Source organism: Xiphophorus hellerii, chromosome 1, assembly GCF_003331165.1.
Source record: "Xiphophorus hellerii strain 12219 chromosome 1, Xiphophorus_hellerii-4.1, whole genome shotgun sequence".
NCBI lineage: Eukaryota > Metazoa > Chordata > Actinopteri > Cyprinodontiformes > Poeciliidae > Xiphophorus > Xiphophorus hellerii.
In genome coordinates this window covers 24835591-24861974 of record NC_045672.1, presented here as the reverse complement: position 1 = coordinate 24861974, position 26384 = coordinate 24835591, and the positions used below count along the sequence as shown (strand labels likewise).

At 39.7% G+C, this 26384-nt stretch overlaps 1 protein-coding gene across 10 annotated transcripts in view; it reads right to left on the bottom strand.

Annotated features, from left to right (window-relative positions):
* camta1a (calmodulin binding transcription activator 1a) overlaps positions 1-26384 on the bottom strand; it is a 393254-nt gene that overhangs the window by 42139 nt on the left and 324731 nt on the right. For 8 of the 10 annotated variants that reach the window (XM_032584958.1, XM_032584865.1, XM_032584530.1 and 5 more), the window contains 2 exons: positions 10251-10404; positions 3161-3301 (listed from right to left, as the gene is read on the bottom strand). In XM_032584958.1, coding sequence (XP_032440849.1) covers positions 3161-3301; positions 10251-10404 — 295 coding nt within the window. The remainder of the gene's footprint in view (positions 1-3160; positions 3302-10250; positions 10405-26384) is intronic. The other 2 variants (XM_032585113.1, XM_032584769.1) reach the window with 1 other exon arrangement.

The following is a 26384-nucleotide window of genomic DNA, read 5'->3' as shown; positions in this document are numbered from 1 at the left end:
CGATTAAACAACACAATTTAATAAGACAGTCATATGAACAAAAAATGGGAGTGTTTTTAGTATTCATGAATTAGTAATAAGTGTGAACTTGAGACAGCTAAGTATTTTGTAAGTATATAAATACTGAAGTAATACTGCATAATCTGCCTTCTTGAAAATGAAAAAAAAGACATTTAAGTCCAATTCACTTAGACAAAGCCACTTTATATCACAAAGTTTATATCACAAAGTTTATAATAGAGCAAATACCTTCAGTACTTTGAAAAGTACACTCATGTGTTCTTGGTACTTAGCTCTGGACTCAAGTTAAAATGAAACTTCCATGTTTTTCTGTGTTTGGGTCCCTCACAACCACAATACATGACCAAAACATTAAAACATTTGAAAAGCAGGGGAACAGCTTCAATAATATTGAGACAAATATATGTGCATTTAAGGGAAGGTGCAATACTTTGCCTTTAAAATTAACAAATTAAATAGAAAATGTTAGGCTTAATCGACATGGCATCGATAATATTGACTTGACATGGGTTATGTTATATAGATGTTTTAAATTCAAAGCAATCAAAAAGTTTATTTCAACAAACCAACTAAAAAAAGTGACACTTTACATACTTTGCTGTTTTTTTCTGTTAATTTTGATTATGAATTACAGCTAATGAAAGACTGGTGTACATCAACCAATGACAGTTTTCAAATGGCAAGATAGCCGTAAAAAGAAAAAGGTGCAAAAGAAATAAGGATGACATCAGCCTTAAGGGATTGTAAAGTAGAGAATTAAGGAGTTTGAGGAAGATTCTTAAAACATGTGTTGCAGCTGGAGCCAGCGTTTCCAAAAGTCACCACACACTTTATGTGTGTGTGGTGATGATGGACTGGACCTGCTGCATTACTTGTGTTAAATCAACTCTGAATCAGAGGGGACAGAAGAATCTGTGTTGGGCTAAAGAAAAAAATGGCTGGTCATTTGCTCAGAGGTCCATAGTCATCTCTTCAGAGGAAAGCAAAGTTTGCATGTAATTTGTAAATCAGTCTGGCAAAGAGCGGAGAGGCACTGACTCCAAGTTGCTTGAGATTCAGGTCAAATGATGATGATTTGGGGAGCCATGCCATCTGCTGCTGTTGGTCCACTGTGTTTTCCTGAGTCCAAGTTTAGAGCAACCATTTACCAATAACATTCTGAGCACTTCCTGCTTCCCTGTGCTGAAAAGCTCTGTAGAAATGCTGATTTCATTATCTGACAGGACCTGACACCACCCTGTGCTGCCAAAAGTATCAATATCTGCTTTAATGCTTTAATTAAACTATTGAATAAATAATCTTTTTGATGTTCTAATTTGCTGAAATGCTCATGTTCATGGTAAATAGGTAAAAACAACAATATGACTAGATGATGTGTGATTATTAATAAAGTAATGTGAGTTGAGTTTTTATGTTTACAGGTATCAAAAAGCTTTTTTATATATAGCTGAGCTTTTTTCAGAGCTTTTTTATATATAGCCATTTACACATTTAAAGAATATGGCAACTTGGGGTGAAACACAAAAAGTAAAATCCTACATTGTACATGATGAACTTCTTTTATTTTATGGAAGCAACATTTAAACAGCAGACCTGTTAAAGCTAAATTAAAAAGTAAAATAGTACACCTTTTTTGTCCTCATGGTAAAATAAACATGAAATTACACATTTCATTGTTTCCTTTTTAATTCTCTGTAATCAAAATGGGCACATTCTTATGAAAATAGAAGATAACCTACAAACTTTGGGATTATTCTGTATTTTTTTTAAAAGTTTAACTTCAAAGAATAATTTTAATGTGATTATTTAAATAATTTTGGGTGAGATGCTGTGCTCTCTACTTTTCTGACGGGAATTCTGGGCACTTTTAACAACAGTTAACATAAGTTACAACAGAAAAAAAAAGGAGCAGCTGTCTGAGCTTCAATAAACACAACTGATAGCTGAAACGCTGGTCAGAATGCTTTGTGAATGTGGAGCAGACACTACATGGAGGACAAGGTGAAGGAAGTTTAATCTCATAAATGTTTATTGATCTTTATGGGGAACCTGAGACTGGGAGCATATTAAATAGATAAGCTTACGGTGCTATTGAGAAGACCGGAAATACGGGCAATAAAATGTTTTCCCATGACATGACTGCAGGAACACACACACATCCTTTATCGATGCCTGTATAGCCAAGTATCTAGCTTAGATTTTAAGTGGATAAAGATACTGTTGATTGGATGTTTTCATTATGTTCTAAGCTGAACACTTTTTTTCTTTGTTGTGTCCCTTACACTTTTGCTACTTTAACAATCAATTTATTGCAGCACAATGAAAGATAGGAAAGACAAAATATTTTTTAAAGCATTTTTGTCATGTACCATGAAGTAAATGCATCTGACAATACATTTGAAGCCTGGAAAAGAAATGATAAAATTCAACTTATTTCACATATTTAGTTTTCAAACTTTTTAAAACAACTTTTAACTAATTGGATTGGCAAAAAAAAATTATATTATTTTCACTTTTTTTTGCTTTGAGAAGACTTTGGTTGTAAATTGGACTATAAAAATAAACCGAATTAAACAAATTGAATTGTAAGGAAGTGGGTCGGTATCTTTCAGACAGGGTGATGCAATAGGCTACATGACACGCCTGGTTTATTTAAGCCTTTAAACATGCTAAAGAATTTGACATGCCATCTGATTCTCCTTTGTAAATGCTGTAGTACCTTAATAAATAATTCTAAAATAGCACACTGATATCTTCCTGAGCTACTTAACTATCATACCACCAATTTTATGATCTAATAAAAAAAAGAGTCAGGAAAGCCCAGAGAAATTTTGTAAACTGACCTGAAATTGCCCATGAATAAATATGTTAATTTAAGTTCTCTCTTCAAGGCACAGGGAGCTTAGGGAGATAAAAGATCAAATGTCCAAATAAGTGCCATAAAATTTAAACCAGCTGGGCTATTACGGAAATGACCTTAACATGGATAACCGCATGTAAAAATATTCAGCTGACACAACTCTGAGTTGTGAAAGACCTCAGTCACTTTGTCAAATTTATCACACAAACCATTGTGTTTAGACGTTTCTGCAAGTTATTTTCTTCATAAAAAGTTACTGCCCCACCCACTAGCCCTTACCCAGGGTACCCGTGCAGAGGCAGTTGTGAGTCCGGGGAGGTGGCTTAGTTTGGTGGCTGTCCAGAATCTGTTGCACTAGCTGCTCCACTGAGAAACCAGAGCTGCTGTTCCCATTGCTGCAAGTCCACTTGATGCCATGAACTGCCGGGAGAGAGGAGGAGACAGAGACGTCAGCCAGCCCAACAGACCACCAGCCACGCCAGCCTTCCACCCCCACCCACTGCCCCTGTCTGTCTGCCGGTAGTCCCCATCCTCCAGCGAGATCACCACTTTAAAAGCACGCAATCGCAATAGCAAAGCAGAGAAATTCAAATGTCTAATTTTCCACAAAAATCTACTTATCCACATATGATGTTTAGGTTAGAGATGTCTTGCGTGTTCGTCTTTTAAAATGTTGTGATAATGTTTTGAGCAGGTTTATTTTGCCAACTTTCCTTTATAATCCTAAGAAGACTCACAGATCTGGTGGAAGTTCAAATATAGTCACAGGGATCAACGCTCCTTTGTATTTGAATGGGGTTTTTTCAGGTTGTGCAGTCCCACAGCAATTTGATAAATGAACATTAAATTTCAGAAACAAGAATTTGGTCCACAGATTCATTGGGAATTTTCTCTAACCCGAAAAGGTTAAAATATTTCCAATTAATGTACATTAGATAGTTGCACCTCAACCACATGCTTACTGTAATTCTCAAGATTTTATAATAAATAATTGGATATTTGACTCCTATTCTTGGTAGAATACGTTTAAATTAGCTAGTTTTCTGGCGCAGACCTGCATGTAAACACATTCTGCAAATTTCAGTAGGGCACAAGTTAGGATATTCTAGAAGGTTAATAACCTTGTGCATTAAAAAATAAATTTTAATAGGTAATTTGGATCTTTGTCTTGTTGAAGCAGCTTGCTTTACATCTTTATTTAGCGTAAACTTTTAAATTAAGAAGCTGCTGCTCAAAAATTGACAACTTGACTGAATTTCAGGTTTCCAAACAGACAAGTCAGAGGTCTGATGAAGATCTTTTTCAAAAAATTAGAAGATTATTGAGTGATGTCGCTAAAGTGATATTATTTGAGAAATAAATTGAGACTTTTAAACGTTAGAGCACTTCACCAACTTTTAAGAAAGGCTGTGATATTTTCATTAAGGGAGGTAGTTTTGCTGCTAGAGAAATTAGTGTCAGACAATAAGTGGAATTAAAAAAGTGAAGGATTATCTTCTGATCCTCCTACTTCAACTCAAATCAACAATGACTGATTATTTGGCTCACATCTGTGAATTATGTGTGGTGCTTTTGATACACACCTGCTTTATAGTTAAGATGTAATAGAATGATTGGTTCCATTGTTGTTTTGCATCAGGATGAGGTACATTAAATGTATGAATTTTATTTTTGTGCAATCCAAAGTGGTCAAATATAATAAACTAACCAGAAGGTACATGGTAACCATTTTATTTGATACACTTTGTTGTACTAGGTTGGATTCCCTTCTGAACTTCTTTGATTCGGCAAGGCAGAAGAAACATGTCTGAGATTTTGCTCCATGATGATATGATGGCATCATAGATTTGGTGCAATAAAGTTGGCTGCACAGCCACGCTGAGAGTCTCCCATTTCACCACATCCTAGACAATGGAGATCTGGTTACTGTGGAGGTCACTAGAGTCCAGTCAATTATCATTAACATTTTCAAGAAACCACTTTGAGATGATGTGTGACACAATACATTATCCTGCTGGAAGCAGTCATCAGAAGATGGGCACACTGTGCTCGTAAAAAGTGGATACAGTCAGCAATAGTAATATAGTAGGATGTGGCATTTAAATAATGCTTCATTAGTATTAATGGGCCACAGTAAAAATATTTCCCATACCATTATCTGTTATTATGAAACATTGGTGAGCCTGGGCAGCGTTTCCTGTGCTTAGAGCCACATGGGACTGGTGTGGTCCTCTGCTGCTGCCCATCTGCTTATATGTCTTGTAGTGTTCAGAGATGGGATGGCGTAGACTGGTCACAGTGGTACTAGATTACCCAAATCAGAGGAGGAAAACTACATTCAAATTCCTCTATATGACGTCAAATCAGAAGTTAGATAATTGACACATGGACATAGTTGGGTGTTCCATTGGGAAAAAGATCAGAAACTCGTCTCAAAATGGACACAGAAGGCTGCCATTCAGCAGTCTGTACTTCCTTCCTAAGATGTTGGCCTCAACCATGTACCAAAAATGTATGGACTTTGCTTAAACACTGAACTGAACTCTTATAATTATGCCAGTAAAGGTTGCTGATGGTTACAAAACATGAACAGTGTAAGCGTAATATTCAAAGGGAGATTTAAAAAATGTTCTTCGTTGAACAGGTTAGGATAGGTCTATGGGCAATACAAAACATGCTCATTATAGTTTTTGCACAAAAAGATTATTAGATAATGAGATTTTAGTCTGCTCAGTTCTGCCTATTTTGAACTCCTTTCAGAATGAGCCGTTTTAGTCTCTTGTCACTTTAAAACCAAATAAACTGCTTCTGGCCGCGTCGCCTAACTCAATGATTACACTCGCATGTGAATATGGCAGGAAACAGATGCCTAATTATACAACTGTATATGTCTTAGAAAAGCATTAATAAAGCCTTGTGCACAAGCAAGAATGCAGTAAATAGTTTCTGGGTGGTAAGTTAACAATACGTTTGTCTATTCCAGCAGCCATTATACAGCACAAACAGTGGTAAAAATAGCTGACCAAACATGCTGTCCATTGCTAGGTTGGGTAATAACACACTGTCTGTTGATTGTGGCATAACAATGATGAGGTTTTTGAAAGGGCTAATTTTCCAGACATCAAAAAACATTAACTAATTGCCAAAACAACATCTGAGTGTTTTTTTAAAGAGCTTAAGATGTTTCCAGAAGCAGCTGAGACCCAAATCAAAGTATAAAATGTAGTAGGTCCCATTTAAGCCAATGCTTGTTGGAGTGAATGTATATATTTATGATTGTATAAATAATTTTGACTGTGTTTTAATTAGACTTAAATAATCTACAATAAACTGGTTATGCAGCCAAATTCTCATATTTAATTCATCAAATTAGTTTGCTGAATTACCATTTCAATTTGAAACCCCCCCCCAAAAACTTGTTCGTCTAAATCACATAAAGACAAACCTTTTTGTGGCATTCATGGCAAATCATGAGGATGAGGATATATAAATTTCACACTGCTTAATTGAAAATCTGCTCTTTACTTCCCCTCGTCTCAGTGTTGGACTTCCTGCTTCAGGATCCTGCATGTCAGTGCTGATGAAACTGACAAAGAAACTTGACCTAAACTCAAACTCCACCACAATCTGTGACTTTTTTCTTAAAACCTGTGAAGAGGAAAATCACCAAGCAGCTGCTGCTGCACCGAGGGAGAAAGGTAGCCTTTCTCCAGGAAAGTTCTCCTCCCTCCCTCAGTCACACCTCAGTGGTACCTGCTAATACTTTCTATTGCTCCACTTGTCAAGCAGACATGATTTCTGATGGGACAGATAGTGCTTTTTAGTGGTCATAAAAGCCTGGTAGGAGACACCACTGAGTGCTACAGTGCTCAGGCTCTCAACCGGAGAAAAAGGTAATATTTCAGAGAAGAAGCATATTTAGCCTATCAGACAAAATCAAGCCAGCTTTAATTTAAGTCCTCTACACTTCAGCAGCTCTTACGGTTATATATGAAAGTGAAAAATATATAAGGAAAGAAAAACGCAGAGAATTTGCTGTTTGCATTTGAGATAAAAAGGACAAGAGAATCTGGTAAGAGGATGGAGGTACTTTGGATTAAAGATAAAAATTGTTAAATTAAAGTGGAAAAACATAGAGAAAGACTGAAGACTGAGCTGGGGCTCAAACTTGACAGCTTTTAGATCTTCTGCTAGATTATAAGCTGTCACCAGCAGATGTCCGTAGAGCCACTGTGATCAAGCAAAGATTACATAATCCCCTGACAACTCATAGTTGCGTGTCATAAAAACATTATGAATTGAAATTCATTTATACTTTATTCCAGAGAGACTGATGTGAAAAAAGGATACAGAGTAAACATAAAAGAAAAGATTAATCTAATATCAATTTAATTGCTGCACAAATAATTGTTTGTATCTGGAGATTTGACTAAACGACGAGGCTTCACTCGCCATTAACCTTCTGACAGATGCAATGCAAATTGTACAAATGAGTTGATGCTAAAATCTCTAATAAAGACATAATGAGGATAGCAGCACAACCGGAATGCTTCTGCACGTTCACTGGGAAGCTAGTGAGAATGCTGCAGGACAGAAGAGCGTCCTTTCTGCTAATCTGACTCTGACAGTGTGACAGCAAGAGCGAGAGCATAACACGACAAAACTCCATCCACCAAGCGGGGCCATGCCTTTGTCTTAACAATCTCGTCTCCTCTCCTTCCTAATCGCTCATGCCAGATTGCCACAGTCCTCCTCATCTAGACGAGTGTCACCCCTGAAGGCTCTGGGTGGCTGATGTACAGTTACCCCTGTGTCTGCCTGTCTGCTCTTCTCACTGACTGTTTAATTCCAAAGCGGACATGACAGGAGCAGCGGCACTAGGTTTAATCCTGGGCAGATCCGGCGGAGAAACAAAGCAACAACCGAGTCAGATGATCACTCTGATGACTGCCTGCTGTCATAAAAACGGCAGCACCACATCGTGAGGAACTTTGGGAACAACATAGAAGAGTTCCCACAGGAAGGCGTATTTGTCCATTTTGCCTCTTTGGTCCAAATCATCTACCCTGAGGATCAGGCTTCTGCCTGTCAGAGTTTGTTAGAGCTGCTGTCAGTAAGGCCGGGGGGCGCAGATGTGCAGTGTACGGTATTTGTTTCATTAGACGCAGAAAGTAAATCCAGCTGGCTGTGTTGGAACTGTGGCCTGATTGAGTAGTAATGTCACGCTCTTACACTCCGCCCAGTTTCTCGCTCAGTACTTCTTACCCAACACTACAGCATGCTATGGATGACGATGCCTGTTTTTAACAGAGCTTCAGCATTTTAAAAACTATTCACTGTTTTTCATTTAGGTCACAAAGAGATGGATATAATCAACTGGTTTTCATTTTTTCTGTCAATTATTTTGTGGAGTATTCATTCATGCCTGAAAAAAGACAATAAAATTTGACAGGAACAAGTGCCATAACTGCAACATTGTGCTCACAAAAAATTAAACATAGTAAACCTAAGTAAACATAAACCTATTAATACTTCCTAAACTTTTTAAAATATTTTGTGACATTAAAACATCACATCCAAAAATATCAATCAATGTGTTTGATAAACCAACACAAAGTAGGCTAGAAGAGTTAAATGGAAAAAAGATAATACATGTCTTTCAAAATGTCAATACTTTTTGCAATTACAGCTGTAAATATCTTGGGATTTGTCCCTACAAGCTTAGTGCATTTAGAAACTGAAATATTTGATTATTCATTTTTGAAAAAAAGCTCAAGCTTAGACACATTAGAAGGGGAGCATTTATGAGAATCCCGTTTTAAGTCCTGAAATAGATTCTCAGATAGATTTATAGCTCGACTTTGACTAGGCTATTCAAATAAAAAAATAAAAAAATAAATAATCTGCCAGTTGCAGAAAACTATTCCAAATCTAAATAATTCAAGACAAAACTTGAAGTCTAGACAACTAACCGTCACTCTGGTAAAAGGTACTTTGAGATAAAGTTAGAGCTAAGCTTCAATTTGAGACAATGTAACGCATGGCTTATTCACAGTGTCCTTATTCAAACTTTATCCTCATTTGGGGTGAGGGTTGCTATCTCACATAACCATTAGATGGCAATGTTTCTCCATGAATGAGGCCATGTCTGCGTGCTCTGTGCTTCAGGAGGAAGGGGAAAAAAGAAAGAGAGTAGAAGAAGAAAGACAGGCAGCAAAAACAGAAAGAAAGCAGGAGAGGGAATTCTTGCTCTTTATGTTGCCCCCCTTATGTTGCCTGGCAGCTAGAAGGCATCTCACTCTCAGACACTTTGTCCCAACAACTGCTAAAGTTAATGACTTCACGCATTATTGCAAATGGAGCTTGATTTGTACATTAAGCCACAGATGTAATGAATATAGTGGATCTTTGTTGCTCTGACGCTGTCCTGAGGTAAGACTTTATGTTGAAACGTCTTAAAACTAATGCAGTGTTGAGGGGGACAATATAGCCCAGATTTCACTGATGATGGCTTGGACTGCCTACTCAGTATGCAGCCGGCATGTGAGTGCGCTTAAAAGCTGCTGACACCTTCCTCTTCACCTGGCCACATCACCAATAATTGGCCATCGGAATATCAGTCACAGCTCCGCTGGCCTCTGACAGACACCCTAGAATCACAGTCTGGTTGTTAAAAGGTATCTTACAGGAACTCAGAAAGTTTTTTACTGCCTTCACAAATTCCCCTTTTGGATATTACCATCATCAGACAAAACCCTTGCTTTTTCCAAAACATTACCTCAGTCTTTGCCCAGATGTATGGTCGTAAAAACACACATTGCAACTTGCTGATCTTTGGTACGCCTAATAACAAAGGGAAACAATCCATTCAGGAAGGAAGGAGACAGAAAGAGGCTGGGAAGGGGTGGCAGGGGATTTCTAGTGAGTCTAATATTCTTGCTCACATGCACTAACATGAATCAATAACCAGCTTGTTGCCCCTACTCTGCCTTGACTGCCTCTATGGTCCAGACAGAGGGGAGCTGCTGTCTCAGCCTGGCCAGACGGTTGCCAGAGGTCAAGGGAAAAAGCTGAACTATGACCCAGAAGCAGCAGACAGCTCCGGGAAGCGGATACTGTATTATAGCAGTCTAGGAATACTGGCAGAAGATGATTGCTAGAGTTAGGTGCTATGGAAACTTACTGTAAACTTCAAATTATGAGCTCCTCTTTAAAAAAAAAAAGAAAAAAGAGACTCTGTAAAGCTGAATAACATGCATCCATGAAGAAGACTGTTGTAGTCTATTTTACTAAAGTTTAATAGTGGAAGCTTAAAGTTAAAACGACAAAAAGAAAAAAAAGTTTTCAATGCAATTTTTCAAATACTAACACATGGGTTTTAGCTGTCCAATCAGCTCCTCTTTGGTCCATTTGGCCCATTCCTTCTTGTCTGTATTGATGGAGCACAGGATTGGTCCGCATGGTTTCCCACAATCCTCAATAGCTGGAACATTCAAATAGTGGACAAGCACAATGTCTGGGTTCTGTAGAGAAAACACAAAAAAAGCAGAGCACGTTAGACAGTGTGATTAAACAGGCAGTCTGTTGTATTAACAAATTAAAGATTAAAGACAATGTAGAACTCTCCCATGCAGGGGGTTAAGGGTAACCCTAACCCTGTAGTAGTACTGCATAGTTAATTCAGTACAGATGTGAGTGCCTTTATGTGGGAAAAGCAAACTGGGTTATGTGAGGTAAATGTGGCTGAGCTTAAAACACTTCTGCGGTAAACCTCACACCGACAAAAGAACCCAAGAACAAGAAGAGGAAATGCTCAAGCCCTAAAGCCAAGCAGCAGAACAAATCAGGGATCAGAAATTGACTGTAATCTCACTCATTATGTGTCTGCCTGTATTTCTGCATCTCAAAACACAACAGTGCATACCAGCGGGTGAGCTAATGCGGGTGTGTACACACATTTGCATGTGTGTTAATTACAATGTGTGTCAGCGTAACACACTTATGGCATTTTGACAAATCCTCCCACATAGTGTGATGATGCCCTCAATTAACTCTGGCGGTATTTACCAAGTCAAAACTCAACAATTTACTGCATGCAAATGATCACTGGGTTACGTCGGCAAATTTTTCTAAATTGACAGAATATGAATAATAGCATAATGTTATGCTGGTATAAATACCATAAAATTCCCTTTGATTGCCCAACACTTACACAATGTCCCTCAAATATTGATAAAATATTTACCAATATTTTAATAGTTTAAGTGGTTTTATCAAGACATTCTGACACAACTGGGCCTTTGAAAAATTAAAATGAGTTTGACACCCCACATCTTTGTACATTCTTCCTTACAACCAAAGTTTTCCAGCCTTTCCAACAATTTCTCAATAGTATTTAGGTCTAGCATATGAATCTGATTTAATTTAAACCATCTCCTTGTAGAACTGGCTATAGGTTTAGGTTTATGCTCCTTCTAAAAGAGGAACTGCCACCTGAGTCTAAACTCTTTTGGACTCTGTAACAGATCTTCGTCCAGAGCTGCTCTGGATTTGGGTCTATCCTCCAGTCGCAGCTAAACAGAGCATCCCCACAGCATCATGCTGGTGTGTTTATGGTTATCTGCAGTGTTAGTTTTCAACCAAATACAGCATTCTGCTTACAAACTAAAAATTTTAAATAGTGCCTTCTCCCACATATTTGCTTTGTACCTTATTACTCTGTTTTGTCAACAGATTTTCCTATAGGATATTAGGATCCTTGCAGTCCTGTTAGAGTTACTATGGACCTTGTTGCTGGTTCTTCGATTAATGGCGTCCTTGGCTGTCATATCTTGGCAGGTTTGCTGTTGTGTCATACTTTTCAGTTTTCAGATGATGGATTGAACTGTGCTTAATGACATTTACAAAGCTTGAAATATTATCTTTTAACCTAACGTTGCTTTAAACCTAACCTTAACTGCAGGAATGATCTGTTTTGTTCATAGTGTCCGGTCGTGTTATCAGTTGAAAAAGAAAAATACTTTTCATTTTTCTTGTACTCCTCTATTATAAAACATGTCATTTTGATCAGTAATTTTTAAAAGATATTATAAACACATGGTTGATATTATTTTGGGGGAACAAACTAAAGCAGATTCTCCTGTTTATGCGAGTCAGCAAAAAGATAAAAAAGAAACACTCACGTGTGCACACACTTAGATCTAAACAAGATGCAGGAATAGATGAACCAACTTTGACTTTGATCGAGAAAAATGTTGTGACAATGTGTGTGTGAGCGCGCTGGTGTGTGTGTGTGTGTGTTTGGGTGTGAGTGCGTGTGTGAGTGCAGTTTGAAGCTTCATCAGTACTAAGTGGCAAATAAATCACAGTGTTGCTACTGTAGGGCTGTGCTCCCTCTCTGTGTGAACCATTAATCTGAGAAACAACCCCCACCTTCTGCTTCTCTGTTATATCAGACAGGGGTGTGGCTGTGACGCGCAGAAATACTTCAATAAAAACATCTTAAAAAGCACAAACAAGTCCCGCCTCTCTGTGATGTGTCTGGGCTGCTGTAGCTCAGTGGCTTGGAAAGCAGGCTGAGGTAGACAGATGACCTTTCCCACAATTTCCCACCACGAGCTGGGCATATCAATGCTTTATTTCCCTGCTTTCCCTGTCCCCTGTCATCAGTTCGGACACTAGGTGATGACTAATGCCCTGATTGGCTGGTGATATCACAGACGGTGTGCAGTGTCCCAGATGGCAGCGCCAGCTGTGTCAATAGCCAAGAGATGCCCTCAATCTTTACTTGGACTGAGAATGTAGACAGCTATGTTTAATTATGAGCAGTTGTGAACATGTAGATGCAGGTGGGGGTTAGAATGCACACATGGACACATGGCACATGTTTCAGCATGTGTAAAAAAGAAGCGGGAAACCACAAAAACAGACGGAAAAGGATCAAACTCATTAGCATAGCGTAGAAGAGACACTTACAGGACACACACACAGGCTAGTTGGAAACAATCATTCACATGGTTACACACAATTTCCTCCATTCAACACCCACTCTCCCAACTGTTTCTACCTTTTCACCAGGAACAACACAGGTATGCATCCACACTTGCAGAACTCGACACAAAGAAACATTCCCATTTTGGATGTCTGTGTTTTACTCTTAAGAGTCTGCTCTTGTTTGGAAGCCAATGAGGGAGCAAGAGGTGCATGACGTCTGCAACTTTTCACTCTCTCTCACAGTTACTTCTCTCTCTCCACTTACTTTACAGCATATTTAACAGTTCTTTCCCAACTCAGGTGCACTTCCACGCAGAGACGAAAACAACACAATGAAAATGTAAAGCACCACATAAATCTATCAGGATGGTAATTTAATTTAATTTCCTGCTGGCTGCTTTCTTTTTCCACAGTGTAATACCAGGAGTTGGTTCTCCAAGAGCAGAGGGAAAAGGCTGAGGGGGAACTTTTTGCCTGGATAGTCTTTTTTCAGAGAAAATGAGATCTCATTAACTTATTGATTAATTGTGTAATGTAGTCTTTTGGTTGTTTTTTTCCCCTTTCATTTCCCATGCGGATTTCAGGGCAGCTTTCCAGCCATGCTTCTGCATTGCTGTGGAGAAGCGGGCAAGAGTTGCAGGAATTTGTAATGTGCAAAGATTGGGTGAACATTTTTCAGCATCTGTTTATGCACCTAAAACCTTTTGATTCTCAACTAACATGCGAAGCTATTAGAGACAATAGTTCACTCACTACCAATGACCTTACAGACCAAATGTCATCCCATTCCAGAGCGAGAAGAAATGAACACGTAAATTAGCCCTTTTAGCCATACCTCTCTGAAATCAAAATAAAAATGTTTTATGCCACAGCAATGACAGACAGGGAGGAACCCCATCTATTTGAAGTTAAGTTTTGGCAGATTCGCCTATTCATTGATTTTTTTTGTGGACTTGAACTCTAAATTTCATCCATCATCATCCTCTTATCCAGGGTCATGTCCCGGGGGCAGCAGTCTAGGCAGAAGGCCCAGACCTCCCTCTTCCCAGCCACCTTGGCCGGCTTCTCCGGGGGAAACCCAAGGTGTGTCTAGGTAAGTTGAGAAACTTTGTCCCTCCAGAGTGTCCTGGGTCCTTCTGAGTCTCCTCTCGATGTCTGGAACACCTCACTAAGGAGGCATCCATTTGCAAAGTGGCCAGTCAAGAAGAACCATTCATTTTACTTGATATTGATTGGTTGAGCCATCAAGAGTGGAGATAAGAAAGACTGTGGATGTTAGCTTCTATGGTAACGCCAAGCTGGTTTCCACTGTGCGCACTAATGCATATTACAGTACATTATATTTGGGTTTTGAACAATTAAAATAGGCAATTATATACATTTTAGAAAGAGACTCAAGGATTTACACATTTTCACAGTTCACATTGTCTCCATTAGAGCTGATAACCAGAGCCTCCATGCACCAATTAGTGTTATTTGTGAGCATGAAGTTTTCAATGTAACAAAATGTGCTGCTTTATATTATAAACCCAGAGAATGCTTAATGTATTCTCTAGATCTGTAAATGTCTATAGATTATGTTATTAATATTAAGTTATTAATATGAATAACAACACTCCCAAAACTCTCAATGTAATTTAATTCAGTAGCAAATAGTTTTTTTTTCTCTCAGTGTCTGCTATTCTAGCAATGCAGATGTTAGGCAAATCGCCAGAGATTTGGAACAGAACTTACATCTGCTTAAATGTCTACAGAATCGTGTTTTTTTGTGTGTTGTTTTTTTTTTTTACAGTTTTTACAGTGTTTGTCACAAGTGGTTATTCATGCTTTGAAATTTATAGGTAGCGTGCCTGTCTCCTAGGTCTCTAAGCTGCTGTCTCTCAGACATTTCTCCTAACGTCCTCCTCCTCACTAGATAAATTGCCATATAAATCATGAAATGAACTCCCATTCAAGTTAGAGACTGGGTAATACATTGATGTCTGAGTTTGGTGTAACGACATCACTCTTTTGCAACTGAAAAGCAAAAAAAAGTAAATAAATAAGAACGATGATGTATTTGTCTTTAAACCTATGACAACCATGTCCCAGAACGGTTCCTGTGCACAACTCATGCACAGGAACCATGATCTTGTCAGGAAAGACAAGATCATATCTAGCTACACACAGCAGTATTTTGCCTTTATTCATTCATGTAAAGATAGAAAATTTTACACTTACACACTTGCTTCAAAGGATCCCAGTATTTCCCCAAAGCAATTAGCATTACACGGCACGATAACTTACTCACCAACCATTCATACAAATTAAAGCCTGAATATATCATGTATGCTTGTGTGTGGCCAAAATTTCAATGTGGCTTGAGTTGTGTTTATGTTTACTGCACCTCCCTCGAACAGATGGAAAGATGTTGAGCTAATTACTAGCAGAGTCTTGGGGAGTCAGCCACGGGGGCGGAAGGCCTGCTGAGTGGGTGGTGGTATGCCTTCTTGCCCCTCCTTTTCACCAAATTTTGCTCATAAACACCAGCAAACAAAGTCAAGGACGCACATTTAAGAAAACCCACATACTGAGTATGCTGAGATTTTTTGGAGTCAAAGACAAAATGCACCATGCACATATGAAAAAAAAGGTTGATGTGTCAACACTTGCACACACATTCAAAAACACACGCATGCATGAAGATATGCAAGACATCGCCATCGCAACCGAAGGATAAAGGTGCTGTTGTAGCCTGGCAACAGGTTTCTCTGGCACCCACGCACTTGAAGGCAGCCAGAGCTCCAATGATCTCTCAGTGACTGCCTACCTCGTCCTGGAGTCAAACACCCTGTTCCACTCCCCAAAACCGCAAAGTGAGAAGAGGAACATAATCATTAATGGAGCAAAAGACAAGGACAGTTTCGATGTCAATGTTGACATATACTGTGACCTTCTCCTTTATGTGCTCTATGTCATAGGGCTGAGGGAAAATGTACCTCACTAAGAATTGTTTAAAGTGCTGTACATATATTGGTAGAAATGGCAACAAGTGGTCAAGTCTTGTCTCCACTGGCTCATTAAGACTCTGTGACCCTGCCACTCTCTTAAAACTACTCCATGTAGCTGCTACCTCAAAAGCTCACAATAGCTCATTAACAAGAAAAAAGGCAAAGAAGAAAGACAGAATTTGAGATAGAAATCTGTAGAAAGACACAGAGGCAGAGACAGAAAGAAGAATGAGGGTAACAGCTCTAATATTGTCATTCAGGCGGCTCTGCTCCATGATTGTACTCTACCGGAGAAGGCCTCGCTTTCACAACTCGTGCACAGGAGAGATAAGAACACCATTAACATGAAAGGATCTTAATTGAGAGGGGATGCTTCATGGAACTCGGATGAGCCAGGGAGTGCAGGGGGAAACCTTGTTCCACTGCGATAAAACAACCCACACCAAAGAGTGGGGGCTTCAAAAGGCCCATCAGCGTACAGTCTGGGTTAGGGGAAAGCCTGGATTTTTCCATCTCAATCCCGAGGAAGGGAAAACAAAAGCAAGAAAGAAAAATAAGAAATAAGAGATGGGAGGACATTCATTTCAATAAAAAACAAAGCAAGAGAAGTCTATTGTTTCATTGCAAACATTCTACAGTAACTGAAGAGGAGGAATATATCTTGGCTTGTGTGTTGTTTATAAAGGTATATGCACTTTTGTATTTCTGCCTGCCTACGTAAAAAATATAAATAGCAGATGAATGAGTGTCAAGAGAGAGATATCTGTATGTTAGCTGGTGTACGTTCATCAGTATGCATGCAGAATGAGTGAAATGAGCTGTGAGTCTGAGGGCATTGACTGCATATTCATGCTGTTTATGTGCGTAATGCATATTAGAATTTGTTGAGCGTATCCTCACATATGTCTGTGCGGTTTTAAGTGTGTATGAAACACCTGGGAGTCAGATCTGTGTGTTTCATTCTTGTTCTTCCGAATTCTGCAGATTCGAAATGCGATTAAATTTTTGTGCACTTTGCTGTGCGGGGGCAGTTACCCTGGCAGTGGCACAGTGATGGATAGCGTGGTGTGCCAGTCATTAGGCTGCCTCCTGGCCTCTGGCACCGAGGTTGCACTCTTAAACACTGCCCTCCCCCACCTGTCCCCAAACACCCCTTCTCATTTCAAGGTCAACTGCATCCATGGTGCTGTAGGTTCACCGCCACAAGTCACAAGACTTCTTCATTTTTGTAGGGAACGTTTATTGCTCAGTGCCCAAGGGAGTGTTTTGGAGTGTGGGGGTGGCTGGCTGGTGCAGTGCCTCGTGCCAACACACAGTAACAGAATCATCCACATGCGGAGCATCAGCACACATGCACAGAGGCTCGCACGAGAACTGTGGTAAACAAAACTGCATGTCAAACCTTCCAAAAAAAGCAACAAACAGCCTGAAGCTCCAGTTGAGGAGGCAGAGCAAACCCCTGTTTGAACCCATTTCTTTCAGGGTCGCCTGTGACAATCTCTTTGTTTAAATGTTCCCAGTTTAAAATATAGATGCCCTAATTGGAGTGTGGAGCCTATACGTTAAAGCTTATTGCAACAGTTTCCCTCTGCTCCACTCAGCTCTGCACCAACAACAACTCAGCTAAGCTACTACAGTGCCTGGATTTACTATCAGGACAGTGGTAAGAGAGGTTGGACTCTTCTTATGCCTTCAGAACTAATCCTGAACTAGGTTTTTGTGGAATATCCTCATCAATTTTTCAGAAACATTCCTCAGGTAGTGTTAAAACATTTCCCAGTTTGTACTTATGGGCCAAGGATTTAACATATTGTTGAGAAGGTATTTTGCATACCTTGGTTGTAACAAGTGGTTATTTGACTTTCTGTTGCCTTTCCATCATTTCATATATGTCCACACAGCTGCCTCTGACTGTAAATATTCTCACTTTTGGACCCTTATCTGAAAATCTAGAGATGCTTTTGACCAAAATAAAAAGTTTCTCAGACCAGTCAGTCTGATGTCAGCAACCAAGCCCCATTCTAAGTGATTTAAACCTCTTTTCTTCTCCATTGTGTTACCCATTTTAAAATTGGTCTTCATAATGAGAAGGCAAAGCACACTGAGTTGCTGCCATGCCATTGGGTGATTTACTTTTTTGTTTACAAGCAATTAGACAGCTGTACCTAATAAAGTGCATGGTGAAAGCGTAACAATGAATGGTCTTACTATCAGTCCAGTGGTAGTAAGTGGTAGTTGCACTTACAGAAGTTTTATAAGATATAATACCTCAATGTCTGTGAATGATGTGGTAGGACAGGAAACAAAGCAGAGGCTGTGATTCATAGAGTATTTATACCCCACCTCTTTTCTTTCACTACCTCATGTACTGGGTGGGAGACACGAAAGGCATTGCTTGGAACTTTTGAGGAACAGGAAGAGGCCAACATGTTTGAATGTGTTTCATTGGAAGCCAGGGGCTGAGGCCTGTGATGTTTAATTCAGCAGCATATAATCACTCCGATGGAGCTGAGAGTGGGGCTTTAAATAACTCAGCTTAGAGGGGCAGAACTGTTTCACTCTGTGTGGGATAATGCAGGGCAACATGTGTGTGTGCAATTGCAAATGTGTAATTGTGTTTTTATGTGAGTGCCTTTTGCAATTCTTGCATCTTAGTGAGAGCACAAGTCAGAGGGCTCCACTATTTTTGTGCGTGGTCCTTCTTAGAGTTGAAATATGTTATTCGGGTAACAGACCACAGCAAAAGGTGTGTGTTTGTTGCTGTGCCAAGCGTCTCAGCACATTAGAATAAAAGTGCAAAGGGCCAGTACTCGCAGACCTGAATATGGAGGAGCTTTTCGGATGCCAAACGGCCAGGCAGTAAGTCAGGCGGTGAGGTGGGCAGTGAGGCATTGGAGACCCTTTAGCTGCTACAACTCAACTCACAGTTTACAACCTACTTATTCATCCTAAGGCCCTTACAGACCTCACTGGCTTCTCCATTAGTTGTGGTGGTCCCAAGTGAGAGGCCAGGCAGTCCAGGGGCAAACTAAGAAAGGGCCATCACAAGCCCATCCAGCTGCCATAATGGCCTTAACACAGCCCATGGCACTGATCTTAATATTCAGTGACTGAACAGGTGATACTGATTCACGCAGGAGTGAAAGGAGGTAAAGCAAGTCTCTAAATCAACTGCACAGCCTCCCTTCATATCCCCTTTGTTTGGTCTCAAAATAACCTCTTAACCTCTTTCAGTTGCTTGCCCCCTCATTTTCATCTCTTCTTCTTAGGGCAAAGTGCAATTCATTTAGTGGAGGAAACACAGCAAATGCCATGTCTTTCTTCCTCTCTCTCCCTCCCTCCATCAGCTCTCCCTCTTCTGCTCTCACTCCCTTTCATATCAGCGCCGAGTTTGATTTGTTTGTGTGCGTTGTCGGTTTCCCCTGTGCCAGTCGACAAGGCATGCTATTTATGTGCCTCTGCCCATGTCTGTGAGCGAATCAGGACTTCACAGGAACAGCCCAGGGAGTGAGATGTGCTGGTGCATTTCTAAACAGGGAGTCGCAGGGAGGACTGAAGTGTGTCCAGTTATGAGATAGGCCAACTTGGCCACTATCTGCTTCTGCATTACCTCACTGAACAATAATAGATAATGGAGCTTGTTGGCATCAATGGCAAAGACTGAGACTGTAACTGAAAGCTCACCTGGTCACCAAGTACATAAATACAGGAATATGCAGATATCTGTACTCACAGGAAATGCTTGAGGGAACTGGAACACAATGGTTCCAATTGTAGCGATACAATTATGGACACATTTTCAAAGATGTGCAAAAAGGATTAAAATAAATTCATGTTGTAATGCAGCAGCATAATCTCACAGAAAATGATACTAAGAATCCAACCTTTAATTGGAGTACCTTTATTTTGTGGGAAACAAATCAACGTTTAGAAATAATCATTTTTAACAAAATCACCAGCACTGCTGGTACCCCTGCTGACAATACGTTGTACATTTCCTCTGCCCGTGGGATACACTTAATCTTCTCCAATAACAATTCACACGCTTGGGGCATACAGAAAACAGGGTCTCTGCCAAATCCTCTCTGCACAATCTCTCTAGATAACAGAGACTCCTGGGTCCTTCTGTAAGATCTGATTTGTTCTCGTCAGCTAAAGCTTTCTAGAGCATTTTGGTCTGTGGATGGATATGACATCCGATGAACCAGTTCTGGGTTGATTTTGCCATATGTTTTGGGTATTTATTCTTGAAAGATCCAATGGCAACCCATCTTCAGTTTACTACTCGAGGTCACAAGATGTGTAAAACAAGATGCATCTTTGGTTTTTTTAATCTATTTTGAAACTATATATAAGTTAATAGTGTACTGGAAAACTTCACATTAGAGGTTAGAGTGGTTATTGTGCCTATAGAAATATGTTGACTGAATTGAGTTTGCAAGACTTCTTAGTGATTTTTTCTCTCAATTGTGGCAATTGTGGTATATGCCTATTTATCTTAACCATCCCCCCACTTTACCAAAGCAATGGGCTTAACTTACCCTATGGGTTGGGTGGTGGGTTAAAAATTAAAGAAATGAAATAAAATGAGATTAAGTCTTAACCTTGGCTGAGCAAAGCCAACTGTTGCCATTAATGTCCCAGTAGAGTTAAGCAAATTCGGAAACATTGTGACCCTAAGCTGCATATTCTAGCTGTTGTTAGCTAACAGTGGTCTTGATCTGTGTGGCCATTGGTCTTTTTCAGACAGTTTTAAGAAATGCTGTGTGAAATCATGCTACTCCAATAAAATATTAATTTTACTGATTTAACACATCTTCAATGATTGCACCACCAAATTTATCTACACGTGTTTGGTCAAAACTCCTCTGCTGAGGCTGTGTACTCTGTCAAATGTGTTGAAGGGCTCATTATCATTACTGGACTGAATATTGGAGCAAACCCTGAGCTCAGCTTTGGCAAGACCTCTCTGGAGACACACACACACGCACACGCCCACAGACACATGCACACCATATAAATGGGTAATCAAACGTCTGCCCTTGTGGGGAAAAAAAAGCTCAAATAGTTTCTAAGCAACCGATAGTGTATATTGGTTCCAGATGAAAAATGAAAAATAAAGACAGCATGTGTGGTTGTGAGCGTGACAGAATAAAAGAATGAGGTTGAGATAAACAGTGCATATTAGAGAGAGATAGAAGCATTTATGGGATGAAGTACAGAGTGGTCAAAGATAAGAGGCTGTTTTATTTGGATATGAAAAGAGACGGAGAAAAAAAAGGCTCTAACAATCTGATCGACAGACTGCAGCTTCCCAGCTCCTCCACAGGGGCAGTGTTGACTGCGGGTTGAGTTGAAATCCACAGATAGTTAGGGGACATGGGAACGCGTGATCAAATCACAGCTCAGACAGAGATCATCAGGGGAATAAATAAGTAGCTTACACCCTGTTGCAAATGTGTAACACTGCAGGGGAAGAGATTATGCAAGAATAAAGGCACAGGCTGCAGGAAACAGCCTAAAACGCAATCCTGTTCATCATCACAGGTTCAAATGCAATACACAAGGGTCTGCCCTTTAACACAACGAAAGGTAAAAACTGAGATAAGTAAATATGTTAAAAGAGTGGCGTGCAAAGAGGCGAAGAAGTTTTCTGAACATTTTTGTGTTGGGTAGCTAAAACAAAAACAAGCCTGCTTTAAACATGATTCAACAAACAGAAAGAGTTGCATTTTGTTTGTTTATCTGTGCGCAAGCGTGTGAAATGTGAGAAGCCAAACACCGTGTAATAACGTCTCAGTGTGTGTGTTTCCCCGAGATACAAAATTGTGATCACATGTGTGCATGTTTTTGTACATCTGTCAAAAAAAAAAGTATGTTGTGTGAGAGCTAGTAAGAAGAGTGCTATCTCAAGTCAGCAGCTGCCATGGAAAGGCTTCCCAAAACAAGCACCGGGCTGTGACAGAGACAGAGCAACCGCAGCCTTCTGGTGGTGTAATAGGAAATTAATTGAGACCATCAATATGGTATTAATCATTAAAGCACAGGTGCTGAGGTGGCACTTTGCTGATTGCTCTACTGTTGGCAGCACTTATATACACAAAGAGTGAAAGTTTAACCTGCTGTTTCGCAAAGAAAATGCAGTAGGGGGCAAATTGAGAAAAGTAGAGACAAGGAGTGATCTCTCACTTTAAGCTAAGAGCCAGACTTTTCTGTCACCTATAGAACAACATGTCATGATTGGTTACTTTGCTATTTTGTCATTATTTAATACAGTTAGGGCCACCCGTCCTCCCAAAAACACTTCCACATGCGCATGACTCTGATGACATTATTGTGAGGTGACTGATCAGCGCTGCTTTTGAGTACATGCATTGTTTTTACCCACTTCATTACAATTCTACTCATATTCTGTACAGCTGCAGTACAATGTGAGAACACGGGGAGGATTTCAGGAACAATGCATAGAAGCAGAACCAGGCTTGGTTGGAACGGTCAGATTTTATTAGCAAAGATTTTCAGCAATCATTTCAAGCCAAGTTGTTCGAAAACCCATTTACTTCAGTTAATACGTCCCATTAAGATGAACTTCAAGTCCCAATGATTTTTCTTGCAGAACTGCCGCTCCATCTGTACTTCCACCAAAAATTATCGTTCTTTAGACTGTCTCACAACGAGCCACATCTTACCGCTAGACTGTTTCCGTTTTTCTACACTTATATACTGCAAATATCCTGTGGTGTTTTTTTTTAAAGTTCCATACAAATGCACACAATGTATATACTGAAAGTCATCCCACTCAGTTGTACATCAGTGTTTTATGTACAGTAAATTTGTATTACTATTATTGATGTTTTTGTTAATCTTGTTTTTTTATATATTATTTTACACTTATATAACTCTTTGTGAACTAATGCTGCTGTTACATCTGAATTGTTCTTCTAACCTCATCATGTTGGCACCTGCAGTATGACCTATACATGGGTTCAGTAATATTTACAATTCAAACAGCCATCCTGGTAAAAAAAAAACAAACAAACAAACAAAAAAAAACCCCAACCTTTTTCTGGCCTCATGAAAACTACATAATCTTTAAGAAAGATTAAAATATTCATTACCCTCAAAAATGTAGAATGAAAGATTGTTTTCATTCAGCCAAGAAGTTTATTTCTGGAAGTAAATGTGAGGCATTTTTTTAATTTAAACTGTAATTATTCATACCCTTCTTAACAATCAATGAAAAACCTTTCTTGGTATTACATTAATCAAATTCTTCCTATAATTACTGAGAAGCTTATTGAATGTCTCCACTGCTAAATTTGACAATTCACCTGCAAAGAGCTCCAAATCTTTGAGGCTGGAATGCCTCCTAGCCATCACCCTAATCCTTAGCCCCCTCAACTGATTCTCCAGTAGATTCTTGTCAGACGTTTGTCTTTTTCCACTCATATGCGATTGCATACACAACATAAGTGTGCCCAGTTTTATCTGTGTGTATTATATAGCAGACACTATTCCACTTAGGGGTAAAGTTTTAAATTTATTCCAAAAGAGGAATGTTATCTGGGTGAGCTAAAGAAGTCAGAGTTCTTCTTTTAGTGGAATAAGTTTTTGAGACCAGCCTCCTGTGATATCATTGACCACAACCCAAACAAAGCAGAATTACCAGATATTTTCTTTGGGGTGCTTTTGAAAAACTTTGGATTTTGTGAAATCTATCCTTTTGTTGCCCAGCTGTTATTTCGGCAGTGTACATTTGTTAATGAAAAAACAAAATGCACTAATGGATGGTGTTTTCAAAGGCCCTCAGGTCAGGGTTTACACAGAGAAACACAAATTCTTTCTACTTCAATTTCAACTTCCCACAACAGCTCCTTAAACACTCAGTCAGAAATGTAAAAGTTACTCTCGAAGACTTTCATATCAGAAAATGTCAGGTAAACTTCCCTGCAAGCCATGTTTCTAACAACATCTAATCCTTCGTGAGGCAAAACACACGGAGGACTGGAGTGCCGGCGTTAATCAGTCAGAGGACAGCCAAATTGCAGCAACTACATTAAGCTGTTAAGCACACCACGTCTCCAAATTGTTGAAGGTGCCTTACTGAGATGAATGTTTCGTCTCATGAATAATACATCACACACACATATTCACAGATAAAACCGGGTACACCTATGTTGTGTATGTGAGCACGTATGAATGGAAGCACACACGAAACCTCGCGTCCGTCTCATTGACACAGCTTGACAGCTGAGCAGGATGGCGAATCGCAGAGTGGCAGAGTTCAACGCTTTCTTCAGGCGGAGTAAAGTCCAGCATCAGCCGGCCTCCCAAAGCATCTCGCAGCAAAGCACCTCTCCACGTCTATCAGTGTCAAGGCTGAGCTTATGAAATGTTTATGATTCAGGAACTGTAGATAAGATGGAGATTGATCTGGATCGAAAGGCAAATAAGACTGCCAAAACTCGGAGTCAGCTGAAAAGCAGGCAGGAAGAACAGAGCAGAGGAGGAAGAGGAGGAGGAGAGGAGACTTAGAGAAAAAAATGCATTAACTCGGGGGTCTAGCCCTGAGAGAGTGCAAAGTAATAAATACTTCCTCTCAACTCGCTCTGTACTGGACTTACAGAACAAACGTTGACAGGTCATCTCGATGAGCTGCTTGGTGCTGTTTGTCAGAGAGCATGTTTGAGCTTTTTCTTTGTTTGATTGCTGTCATACTTGACACGTGCAGTTTGTGACTACTGGAAGTTTTATTCTTCTGTGACGTGTTTAGAAAGCAGCAGGTCGACAATGCTGTTTTCACAAACAGCAGGTGAAATTCTCTGCCCAAGGAAGTTAAAGGTTTCGCTGCAATCTTTTTTTTGTGGAGTTTTGTGTTCTCCTCATGGGCATGCAGGTTCTATCATGGCGCTCTGGCTTCCTCTCACAGTTCAAAGCATGCATGTTGGCCTCTCTAAATTGCCCCCAGTAGCGAGTGAAGTGATTTAGAGAGACCAACATGCATGTTTTTGGTCTGGCAGAGCACTGCAAAAAAAAAATCACCAAATATTACCAAGTATTTTCATCTAGTTTCTATTGCAAATATTTTAGAACACTTGAAATAATACAAAACTTAGAAAATGTTTCATCAATATATAGAAGCTTGTTTTAAATCAATAATTCCTTAATATTAATTAAATGTGCTAGATCCACTGGCAGATAATTTCACTTATAACAATACATTTTTCCCCAGTTTGAAGTGAAATAATCTGCCAGTTGATCTAGTACTTTTTCATCAATATTTAGGAATTATTGGACTTACTTGTAAGTTAGTTTTAACTTATTTCTAATGTATTAAGACATATACAGTACACTAAAACCTAGATAAAATACTTGGTAGTATTTGGTGTTAAAACGGACATGCATGGGAGAAACTCTATGAAGTGCTTCAGTCCTTCTGTTATTTGTTAAGTTTTGCAGAGCACAGCAGCCTGAACACACTGTCTCCACATTGAAACATACTGGTGGCAGCATTATGCCGAGGAGGCACTTTTCTCCAGCCTATAAAATCCAATAAAACACACCAAATTTTGGAATTTTAATGCGACAAAGTTTAAGGGGCACGAACACTTCTGCACAGCTCTGTTTGAGAAGAAAGATGAAGTAAGACTTTTACAAAAGCAAACATGTCAGATAGAAGAGGCACATTTCCATAGTGACTTGTCTGAAGGAGATAATTGGACTTCAGTTGAGAAAAAGGAGGACTTGACTGTCTTCAGAACCCCGGTGCCGGCACATCAGCTTTAATTTAAGGCCTCTAACACCCTAGCAGAATGCGAAGGGATGTCATCAAATGGAGCGTTTTTCAAAGGCCAGAAGTATGTGCATGCATGCATTCATTTGTGTATTTGTGTGTCTGCAGCTGGGCCAGATAGAGGGATAAGACCCTTTGATGAATCTCCCAGTGGCCCTGGCCAGCTTGCAGGAGCGGAACAGAGAAGAGGCCACCAGAGAGTTAGGGTCCAAGCTGTAGGGCTTGTTCTCTCCCTCCCTCTCCCAGTCAGCCTTCCCTTTACCTCCTCTGATCAATACTAGTTTCTAATCACTGAGGACAGCATGGTAGTCCCCTCGTTCTCTCATCTCCTTTCTCAGTTTTTCGTCTCACTTTTACAACCTCTGTCTCTACCACACTATTGCCAGCTAGCATAAATTAAGACGCACTGGCTTTCTTTCCCTCTCCATGCGTACGTGCCTATACGTGTCCTCTTTTCAGCCAGGCGCTTCTCTGCCGGTGTTTTTCTGCATATTTGTGAAAGGGAATCAGTTAAAGTCCCTGTAAATGCACGAGCAGGCTTATACAAGGCTGCTAAAGTGTTTGCATGTGTCTGTGTGCAACAAGATAAGAGAATTTCCCTTAGAAAAGCAACACAAACATAAACCCCAGTGAATAATGTGCAGCATGCATAAACTTGAATAATAACACGTCCTCTCATTTTGGTGGCTTTATCCTAGTTATCTAATTGCCTATGTGTTTTTTCCCC